The sequence below is a fragment of the Ruditapes philippinarum genome, unplaced genomic scaffold (assembly GCF_026571515.1).
Source record: "Ruditapes philippinarum isolate M1 unplaced genomic scaffold, ASM2657151v2 ctg10147_1_1_1_1, whole genome shotgun sequence".
NCBI classification, from domain to species: Eukaryota; Metazoa; Mollusca; class Bivalvia; order Venerida; family Veneridae; genus Ruditapes; species Ruditapes philippinarum.
Genome location: NW_026857509.1, coordinates 17957 through 30113, shown reverse-complemented (window position 1 = coordinate 30113; position 12157 = coordinate 17957). Strand labels below are relative to the sequence as shown.

At 33.8% G+C, this 12157-nt stretch overlaps 1 protein-coding gene across 1 annotated transcript; it reads right to left on the bottom strand.

The window, feature by feature from the left end:
- Window positions 1–718: 718 nt before the first annotated feature.
- LOC132750002 (uncharacterized) lies at window positions 719–11806 on the bottom strand. Its single transcript, XM_060739953.1, has 3 exons — window positions 11730–11806; window positions 6824–7919; window positions 719–4421 (listed from the first exon to the last, which is right to left on the bottom strand). Exons 1-2 carry the CDS (start codon window positions 11788–11790, stop codon window positions 6832–6834), a joined length of 1149 nt encoding a protein of 382 aa, XP_060595936.1. The 5' UTR covers window positions 11791–11806; the 3' UTR covers window positions 719–4421; window positions 6824–6831.
- Between the last annotated feature and the right edge of the window lie 351 nt (window positions 11807–12157).

The following is a 12157-nucleotide window of genomic DNA, read 5'->3' as shown; positions in this document are numbered from 1 at the left end:
ATGTGTACATGCAAATAAAATAGGTAAAGTAATGTGACTTAGACTTTGATAAGATGAGCCGCAGAATTTAAATCACATTTTGTCCAAAGAATGTGCCGCAGAAATTAAGTCCGCAGAAATAAAAACATGCCAAAATTTTGAAAAACCGCAGAATTTGGAGCCCGCAGAAAAAACCACTTATACGGTAATTAGTTTACATACATCAAGTTTGTTTGTTTTGGGTTTTACGTCACATCGACACAGTATAGGTCATATCGTGATGTTCCAGCTTTACTGGTGGAGGGAGACCTCAGGTGCCCCTTCCGTGCATTATTTCAGGCAAAAACGGGCACCTGAGTAGAACCACCGACATTCCGTAAGCTAGCTGGATAGCTTCCTCACATGAAAGAATCCAAAGTCCCTGTCGGGATTCAAACCCACAGGGTTGAGGGGCAAGTGGTTTGAAGTCAACGACCTTAACCACTCGGCCACGGACGCCCCTACATACATTGAGAGACAATACCAGATATATATTATATATAAAGCTCATTGACTTTAGAATAAGTTAACATGCATACATTGTAAAACAAAATCTTATATATTAGATATAATTTTTTAACAAAGCCTCAGAATTAGTTCACATATATAAATAGTGTATATATCTCAAAGCCTCTTTATGAAATGCCTCATTCTATCTATCAGAGTAGAAAACCCAGAGACAAGCTGGCATAACTCTCACTCAATCTTATATATCTGTAGAATACTTGAAATCCCACGTGATGTATGATGCTTCGGAATTATTCTTTTATAAAAATAAAACAAAAATTTTGTTAACTACAGACAGAAAACATATAGCTTTATACCCTTGAACATATGTATTGCACAATCACAACTTCTTTTAATACATACCATGCTAAAATTATTAAATGGACATTTTGTTTTCTATTCGGACAGCACTATTCATCATTCAGGAAGATTGTGCGGTCTATTAAAAATACCAACTGAATAGCGTACAGCGTATCATGTGGCATTAAAGCTCAGATCATCAAAAATCTATGTCACAATAATTGTGGAGTGTATTACAAATATATAATTACTAACAAATGCTAAGATATATTTTGCTACAATAGTAATTGGAATTTGAAAATACTCAATCTGATAATTTCAAAACAGTATCTTTTTAAAAATGTAGAATAAATATCTTTTGAGTACATCATAACATGCATTATTATTATTATTATCTTTACTTCCTCCATAACTGAAAAACTTTTACATAATATAAAATATTATATGCATATTAAAATTTGTACAATTAGGATCATATATACAGTAAATATAAACACAAGATCTACAAGATGTATAATATAAATCAGTAAAGAAACAGGCATATTTATAATACATGTATGTACAAACATTCATATATTTACTCATACTGAAAGATAACTAATGCAATTTATCTGTGATATCTATCAACAATTATCAATTGAGAGAGAAAAAATAAATGAATTAATGAACATTTGAAGCTACTTATATGCATAGATATCAGGTTCATACTGAACTCTAGATTAATACATATATCAAGAGCATCAGAACTGAGCTTGTTTAGTGTAACAAAATCACTTAGGTGAAGGTAGAAGTAAAATCCAAATCAATTAAGTAGTTTAAAGTTACAATAGGAAAGACAATGAATCAGTAGGGAAAAATAATTTTTATAATACATAAATGACTGCAAAAAACATATTAAGTAATTAACCTTAACCGAAACGAAATTATTAAGGCACATTTAAAAGTGGCGTTATACTCATCAAAGTGCAAATGGAAAGAGCATTGGTAAAAGTCTAGAATAAAAATAACTTTACATTATGCCATAATTGACTGTTCAATTTAATATATTACTACGCAAAATTAATCAATAATCCACTTAACCCACAGACATTTTTATAAATATTGCTCAGAATATGTATTGATAACTTTTTTTTTTATTTTAAAGAGGAGGGCAGTTTTATTATAATTATATTTTAGGAAGATTTTGTATTTTTTCCTAAATATCTTTCATTATCAAATATCGGTCAAGCACTATTATAATTTACAATCTTTTGAAATATATTACTGATTCAACTCGTCAGCAAAAAATTGGGCATCACATCACTTTAAAATATTTTCTTCAACATGTAATGAAGTCTTAAAACAAATACAACTTGTGTAGATCATGTATATATTATTAGTTCTAATGAATTTTGACAGGTTATATGGCTCTATATAAATGGTTGTTTGTTTATATAACCTGAGCAGCTACACGAAGGTTATATTGCAAACATTCAATTTATATACAGTCATATAACCTTCAGAAATCTTTATGACAAATTTATAATACAGCAAACTTCCTTTTTAGAAGAAAAACTATGATTTCTTAATGAAACTGACAGCAGCTGTGTATATAAAACTATATAAACAAACAAACAAATCCTATGAAAAACAATGTTACAAACATGCAGTATTATAAAGTTACACAATTGTCTGTAATGCTAGCATAATACGAGGGTTGTTCAAAAAGTAATAGGACTAAGAGTCTTGCATCTTCATATTCAATTCAATTTAGAATATTTTTATATGTACAGTGATCGAACAATGTTTTCTTCAATTTAAACATAAAAATATTGAATTCTTATTCTTAACGCGTGTTCCCTGTGTTATTGAATAACCATGGTAACAGGCACCCGGCGCAGCACATAAAAAGGTTATTGAAGCTTAGTTGAACTTTTATTTTATTCATAATTTATTTTCTTTTTTTCCCCATTTATTCCACCAACACAATTTATTATATTTAAGTGACATTATGCCCAAATTTAACGTCATTCAGACATGATATGGCTAAATCATCAAGTTTTAAACAGCAGTGGTCATAACGTTAAATGTAGAAATTTGATGTTCGTTAAAAAACTGAAAATGTGTGCGATCGTTAAACTTTGCCAACAAATTGGCGATACTCCTTCAGATATATATGAAAACATAAAATTAACACAGTACAATTAATCGGCTATCAGGATACGCGTTCTCAGCTTGCGCGAACAACTCAAAAACTGCACATACGAAATCACAAACAGGAAAGGATGAGAATGATAGCGGAAAATTGACGGGACGTTAGTGGCGTCAAATAAAAAAGCGCTACAAAATGATCGACGGTAAACAGTCCACGAACTGTCTGGCATGTTTGATTTCTGTATTGGGTCTATTGATTCAGTTCTACCTAAATGATTTGTCTCAAACATAATTATATTTCATTTTACTAGATATATGTGTTATCAATAAATTAATGTTATAATGATTAACAGTAATTATTAATATTTTTCCCAATTTTCTTTTAAAAATGATACGCCGTTCTTAGTAGGAAAATATACTTTTTAGTTGATAACTATTGTTATTTTACTAACATACATCATATTGTTTTAAGGACTTATGATGATATGTGTAAAATAATTCTATTAATCGCATTTTCATTAACATCATAAGTTCATGTCTGTTTATTCTATATTGATTACTATAAGATACAAGAATACGAGAAAACGCGGAGAGTGGCCGGCTATCGGGCTTTTTTTCTCGGAGTGTGGAACAAGAATAAGATCATTTTCTTTCTCGCTTCATCTCCACATATGATGTCTGGTCAGTTACATGATTTAGACACATAGAACACTAGGGAGAATTCTTTCAGAAGGGATGACGCTTGATACATTTTGTTTTTATTTTACGACATCATAAACATCATCTATTGTGCTGTTAGCGTGCGCCGAGTCGCGTACCCCTTGTCATTTGAAATTTTCACAGACTCGTTATTTTTAAACATATTTTATTGATTTTTTCACTGTAAATAGAGGATATGTTCCGATATTATTATCTTGTAAAATTGTGCACGTAAATTAAAAAATGTGAATAGTAGAACTGCAGTCCTATTACTTTTTGAACAACCCTCGTATATCCTATAGTTTGAGCTCTCAAACATAATATTCCTGTCAACTTAATCATGTACATTACTTCATACACAAAAATCAGGAGCAGAAGTTGAAATGGTCTAAATTTCCATCAAGATCTTTACGTAAGCAATTCTCAATGTATTAAATTCATCCCTTAATCTGCTGACCTTGCATAATGGACTTTAATGCTCTAGTTTCAATTTTGAAACAGTCCATTTAAAGTTGAAAGGTTTTCAATACACCAAAATGAAAAAGTCTAGCTTTTATCATACTGCACAGTTGTGTAATGCTTTTAGTTCCAGCAGGTTAGGAGTAAATTAAATCAGTATGTCTGAAAATAATTTACATAGTAAGAAGAAGTATATAGTATATGAACATCTCATCTGCATCTGAGAGGAGTCCACTCTATTTCGAAAAGCATCCAATTGCCATCATCATTAATTTTGATCATTCGAAGAAATTATGCTCGGCTTGCTGAAAAATAAGTTAGAAATTTGTTATGTATGAATGCACACCAACATCAACAATTATCAATTCAATCTTTGATATCTGCTTCGGTAATTGATTCTATGGCTTATTGGTTTACAGCAGTTTTGTTTTTGTTTTTTTAACGATAATGTCTCCTCCAGAGTCGGAGCACTTTGACGTAATGGAAGACCCCATGTGGTCCTCCATGCTTTATGTCTAGCAGAAATGAGCAACTGACTTTTAAGAACAACAAGAACCGGTTGAACCAGGTGATGCTCCCCTGAGAAGGTTTTGGACACAGGAAAGTATAAAAAAAAATAACAAAGGGCAATAACTCCAAAATAAGACAAGACTGTGTTTAGGTTCTTTAGCATTGCAGTTCTATCCAATGAGATCTATCTACCTATAAAGTTTCATGTTGATATCTAATAGTTTTACAAAAGTCAAAAAGAAAAAGAAAAACAAAGGGCAAAAACTTCAAAATAAGGCAAGGCAGAGTTATGATTCTTTAGCACTGCACTTCTACCCAATGATACCTATCTACCTACAAAGTTTCATGTTGATATCTCTTATAATTTTAGAGTAATGTCCCGGACAAAGTTCAAAGTGTCAAACTGAACAAAGGGCAATTGCTCCAAAATCAGGCAAGACAGAGTAACAGTTCTTGTGCACTGCAAACCTACTCAAAGAGATCTATCTATCTGCAAAGTTTCATGTTGATAACTCTTATAGTTTTAGAGTTATGTCCAGGACAAAGTTCAAAGTGTACAAATAAACAAAGGGCAATAATTCAAAAATAAGGCAAGGCAGAGTTACATTCTTGTGCACTGCACACCTACTCAATGAGATCTATCTTCCTACAAAGTTTCATGTTGATAACTCTTATAGTGATAGAGAGTTATGTCCCTGACTAAGTTCAAAGTGAAAAAAATAAACAAAGGGCAATAATTCAAAAATAAGGCAAGGCAGAGTTATGGTTACTCAATGAGGTCTATCTACCTACACAGTTTCATGTTGATACCTCTTGTTGTTTCAAAGTTATGCCCCGCCCCGGACAAGAAAAAGCGGACAGACGGACGGACGGACGGACGTGCCACTTAAATGCACTAAGGGGACATTTCTTTTGTTATTTTCTTTTGTTTAATAGAGGGCCATGGCCCCTTATTCTATTGTTAGGGAATGAACTCTTTTGTTCTCTTTTGTTCTGTTTACAGTTAGATGGCCCCCTATCCCTATTTGGTAGCGCGGACAGACGGACGGACAAGGCGGCGACTATTTATTATATGCTCCCCCTAAATTTTTCGGGGAGCATAAAAACTTCCCTTAAGTTAGCTGGATAGCATCTTCACATGATAAAATCCACAGACTCCAATAGGATTCGAATCCACAGCTTTCAGGGAGAAGTGATTTGAAGTCCTTAGTCAAGTGATATGAATTTTCTAAGTGTTTATTATTTGTAGTGAGCTCAAAGCCCATAGAGAGCCTAATTTTCTCTGATGTATTTTGCATCTTTGTTTGAGGATAATGAAATGCTTGTGAAACTTTAAACAAAGTTTGGTTATACTTGTTGTTCACATATGACTTAAATTCAGTTACAAACTGAAATGGCAAAACCCCAATTCCTAAACAAAAGCCGGTTGAACAGGCTGATGCTCCCTGAGCTCCCAGTTTTGGACACAGAAAAGTATACCTCTAGAGAAATGTACCAGACAAAGTTCAAAAAGTAAAAATGAACAAAGGGCAATAACTCTAAAATAAGGCAAGGCAGAGTTATCGTTCTTTTGCACTGCACGTCTACCCAATGAGATCTATATACCTACAAAATGTCTTATTCATATTTCTTATACTTTCAAAGTTATGTCCTGGACAATGTTCAAAGTGTAAAAATGAACAAAGAGCAATAATTCCAAAATTAAGGAAGGCAAAGTTACTGTTATTTTGCACTGCACTTCTATTTAATGAGATCTATCTACATACAACGTTTCTTGTTGATATCTCTTATGGTTTCAGAGCTATGTCCCGGACAAAGTTCAAAGTGAAAAAATGAATAAAGGACAATAAGTCCAAAATTAGGCAAGGCAGAGTTACGGTTCTTTTGAACTGCACTTCTAACCAATGAGATCTATCTACCTACAAAAATTCATGTTGATACATGTACCTCTTGTTGTTTCACATTTAAGTCCTGGACAAGAATAGCAATTGGACGGACTAGATGGTACTTATGTGACTTTTCCTTTGATCTTTTTTTGCCATTTTTAGTTACACAAGGCTTAAAAAAGACACAAAAGTAACACCAATTGTTATCCAAGTCACACAAGTACCTCTGGGTTTGTACAGACAGTTGGACGGACAGATGGACAGACAAAGGGGGGGCTATATGCTCATCCTTTGGGGAGCATAAAAACTACCTTTTGTTCTAATCCTTGACAATCTTTCCGAAAGGACCATCATATCCATATAGCAATGTTCTGTCATCATCATCAGGAAAATCTTTCTTAATTTCCCATTCTTCTTCTTTCCTTTTAAATTTGATTAAAATTCTCTCATAAGTTTTCTCTCCTTTATTAACTCCTGAAGCAAGGTCTGAAATATTCTGAGGTGGTAGTCCTGTGACACACGCCTGTGTATGAATTTCATAATTTCCCTGTCTCTCATTATGCTGTTCAAGTAATTGTCCATGCTTATTGGTATGCTTCGAAGACTCTTTCTTACTTACAAGTGCAGAACAGTTGTCATTGGTAGTTTCCTTTCTGCTTGACCTTTTAATACGTTGATTGCCTCTTATAGGACGTTTCCCTTTCATGCCATGTTTAACATCTTGGTTTGGGCCATTGTTTTCAATATGGGTTTTTTTTCTTCTTTTCTTAGACTTTGTTTCTTCTTGTCCTAAATCAACAGTTTCACTTTCAAATGTACTTTTATCTAATAATATGTCTGTTTCTTCACATTCAAGTGTACTGTTCTTTCTATCAAATTCATTTTGTTCTTCTTTTGACAGATTTGCACCTTTATTACCTACATGTATATTTGACTGGTTTTTAAGATGACTGTCTTTATTTAATTGTTCTAAATCAGGATTGCCTTCCTTAAACTGCTGGTGGAAATCTTTATTTCTGTATGCAATGTCATCTTGATCATCATTAGATCGGGTTTGAAATTTTAAGCTTTGATGGATGAAGTTTTTTACAAATCTAGGCATGTCAGAGGGATCTAATAATTCAAGAACACTGTTAACTTTACATTGAACATCTAAAAATTTACAATGATAAACTGGCAGACGTGACTGAATTTTTGCCATAATTCTGCTGTAATCTTCAAGATTAGTTAATCCAAAGCTTTCTGTCCTGGCTTTATTTGCTTGAAATTCCTGAAAAGACTCTTGGGGGACTTCATGATCTGTCTCAACCAACTTTGCTATTGAGGAACTGTCTTTCACTGTTGCATCACAATGTGGTAAACATTGTACATCTTCTTCATCTCCAAACAAAACATATGGCAGTTGTGCTACAAACACAGAAAAAAGTTGTTACAATAAACAAAAGGATCATATTGCCCTTAATCATTCACCATAGGATATGGAGTAAATCATAAAATGGACAAGATTTAATTACCTGGACATTCCTAGTAATTCAATTTTTATCAAAATCATCCAATGGGGTATGGCAGATGTTAAAAATTCATATTTTAAATTATTTTTGTGTGAAGCATGTAACCATTTTTAAATCGCAAATTTTGTAAAGGATCATCTGATTATCATTTTATGCAGAGGTTCATTTATATGTGAAGCATAATTGATAAGGATGTATCAATAAAAGCTTATGTCTGGTCCACCTGACATTATGTTTCATGTTCATTATCTAAGCTCCAGCTGCTATGGTTTCAAAGGAGATGATTTTAAAGTGTTTACCACATGCATGTAAGGAAAACCCATGACTTGCTGGGAATGGCCAACTATACAATGTTTTATGCCAAATATCACAGCTCATATGCTCAAGCTTAAATTGTATAAGAGGAGATGATTTCTAACGATTTTACCTAATGTATAAGGTAAACCTATGGGACCTCTGGGGGCAATGCCAATTTTGACCGGAAGACAATTATTTGGACAAGCATGGTATTAGACCATTACAGGATGTTTCATGCTAATTATCTTAGCTCTTATCTTTATGGTTTAAGAGATGATTTTAAAAGGTTTTTCTTTTGGTAACACCATGGTAGTCAGAAATCTGCATGGAATGATTTTCTTTGATCACCTTTTAAACAGGATCACAAAAGGATCTTTCTAAGAAAGAATTGATAAAATTTGCCAAGTGATTTTGAAGGAGTTTGTGGATGCCAAATGATAACTTTGAGTGATAATAATAGTTTACCTTGAGTATGTTGAGCTCTGGTGAGATAAATATATGTCATGTTCCTTGTCCACAGTTCAGATTTTACAAAATGGTTAATATTCACTTGCTAAACACTCACACATGTGAATACAAGACGGTCATGATGGCCAATATTAATAGCAGGGCTTTTATTTGAACAAACTTGGTAGACATCCACTAGAAGATATTTCATGCTTAATATCCAAGCTCTAGCTATTTGGGTTTTTAAAAAGTAGATTTTAAATTTTTACAATATACAAATAAGGAAAATCAATGACCCCCCAGGGCCAATTTTGACTACCAAAGGAACATTCCTATGAAGTTTGGATGAGATTGGCTTAGCAGTTTATGAGGAGATATTATAAAGTAAAAGTTTAAGGACGGAAACCAGGACGCCGGACGAAAAGCGATCACCAAAGCTCACCCGATGATGTCACTTTGAGACAGGTGAGCTTAAACAAGAGCCCAATTTGAATCGGGTGATGCTCCCCGAATAGGTTTTGGACCCAGGATAGTACACCTCTTGTAGATTCAGAGTTATGTCCCTGGAAAAAGTTCAAAGTGCAATAATTCCAAAATTAGGCAAGGCAGAGTTATTGTTCTTTGCACCGCACTTCTAATCAATGCGATCTATCAACATACAAAGTTTCTTGTTGATATCTCTTATGGTTTCCGAGTTATGTCCCGGACAACTTCAAAATGTAACAAGAATTTGTAACAGAGTTACCTAAGTCCCCCGCCTTGGGCAAGTTTTATATGAAGCATAAAATTGTGCTATTTCAAAAGATTGAAGTATGGATCTTAGGACTTTCAGTCCAAAATTATGATCAATGTTAGATCTGCAAATGCAACAATAAATTTATTAAAGAAATAAAATGAAACACTGAATTTAAAAATCTATCATGTTAAGCTTTGACCTCTAAGTGTGACCTTGACCTTGGAGGTAGGGGTGCATGTGTTGTGCATGACATATCGTCTTATTATTGTAACTATTTGTACCATGTATTTTCAAAATCCCTTGAACTATAAAGAAGTTATACGATGGGACACCAAAAAGTATACCCTCTTAATAGACTATGTTTAATCTTTGGAACCTCCTTAGTGTGACCTTGACCTTGGAGGTAGGACACTGGTGTTACCCATGACATATCATCTTATCATTGTGACTATTTGTGAAGTATTTTCAAAATCCCTTGATCTATGCAGAAGTTATGGACAGGACACAAAATATACCATATAACAGACTCTGTTATTTTGACCTCTAAGTATGACCTTGACCTAGGAGGTAGGGTGCAGGTGTTGTACTTGACATATCGTCTTATTATTGTGACTATTTGTGCAAAGTTATTTCAAAATCCCTTGAACTATGAAGAAGTTCTACATTGGACACAATACATACCCTTTAAAAGACTATGTTAATTTTTGACCTCAAAATGTGACCTTGACCTTGGAGGTAGGGATGCTGGTTTGTGCATGACACATCGTCTTATTAAAGTGAATATTTGTGCCAAGTATTTTCAAAATCCTTTGATATAAGAAAAAGTTATGGACCGGACACAAAATATACCCTATAACAGACTATGTTAATCTTTGAACTCCAAGTGTGACCTTGGAGGTTGGTGACCGATTGTTGCGCATACGACACATCATCTCATTATTGTGAACAATTGTGGCAAGTATTTTACAAAATCCTTCAAAGATAAGAAAGTTATAGACCAGACAGAGATATACCCTCAAATAGACAATGTTGACCTTGAATAAGCAAGTGCGACCTTGACCCTGGAGGTAGGGGTCTGGTTGTTGCGCATGACACATCCTCTTACTATAACAAACATTTGTGCCAAGTTATTTCAAATTCCTTTGATAAATGACAAAGTTATAGACCGGACAAGAAATATACCCTGTAACAGACTATGTTAATCTTTGACCTCCAAGTGAAACCTTGACCTTGTAGGTAGGTGACCGGTTGTTTCGCATGACACATCTTCTCATTATTGTGAACAATTGTGGCAAGTATTTACAAAATCCCTTCAAAGATAAAATAGTTATGGACCGGACACGACATATACCCTCAAATAGACAAACATGACCATGAATAAGCAAGTGTGACGGACGGACAGGCAGACGGATGGACGGACAGACGGACAAGGCGCCGACTATATGCTTCCCCTGAAATTTTTTTGGGGAGCATAATAAAATGATCAATGTCTGGATTTACATGCACAAAAAATGTACCAACAAAAGTGTCAATTAATCACACAAAAAAATCCTTCACTTATGCACAGTATGCTCCAGCTTTACTGCTGAATGAAGATATAAGGTACCCCTCCTTACATTTTTTCAGGTACGAGAGCAGCTGAATAGAACCACTGACACATTAGCTAACTTGATAGCTTCCTCACATGAAGTAATCCAAAGTCTTAGGCAGGATTCAAACCTACAAAGGTGAGGGGCAAGTGCTTTGAAGTCAACAAACCACCTGGCCACAGATGCACCTCTGAATATAACCATGGCCACAGGGACTTGAAAGTTTGTGTTTTTACACTATGCCTCACAATATTGAACATTTGTGCTAAATAATGTAACAATGAATAAGTATTTTGTCTGACCTTTAAGAGTCACCTTGACCATTCAAATAGAGACCTGCTTTATGTGTGCAACACTATATTCATGATGGTGAATACTTATTTCATTCAAGCATTTGTCAAGATTTTCTATACATATATGTCATTGCAAGGTCAATACAATTTTTACACCAACATTGTGAGTGACTCCCATGTTAAGATTTTATCCTCTGACTGCTCTTGAAGGTTGAGGGGAAGGACATCTCCCAGGGGTTTGGTAGTCAAAATTCAAAGTCACTGCTATTTTCCAAGGAATGGTAGGTCTTGGTTACAACTGACTTGTATATAGACTTACAATTTGAAAAATCTTAAATATTTACCTAGGTTTGGACCTTGGTGTTCATTCAATGGTCTCGGTGCAGCTGAAGACACCTGTAACATTGGAAAATATTAATTGTAAGAATAAAAAAAGGAACTTCTCAACATTTTAATGTACATAGAAAGTATATTCATTAATCATCAATTAGGATTTTCATAGCTATTATTTCACATGAACAATATTGCATTTAATATTAGAAAATTATCTAATATGAAAAATATTGCATTTAATCCTAGAAAATCATTTAATATGAATAATATTGCATTTAATCCTAGAAAATAAGTTGGCTAATTCAGAATAACTGCAGACAGTGAATTTAGTTGATGATTATGTATCTTATTTATAAATTCTTTTATTTCTAAGGTGACACTTGTTTTAAAGGATTGACTGATGTCATTATGTTGTGGAGAGTTTATTTAATAGCAAAAT

Coding starts and splice junctions, on each gene's coding strand:
- LOC132750002 (XM_060739953.1), bottom strand. CDS start 11,790: ATGTTACAGGTGTCTTCAGCTGCACCGAGACCATTGAATGAACACCAA. Junction 7,920..11,729: donor ACACCAAGGTCCAAACCTAG/GTAAATATTTAA, acceptor CTGTGTTTGTAG/CACAACTGCCATATGTTTTG.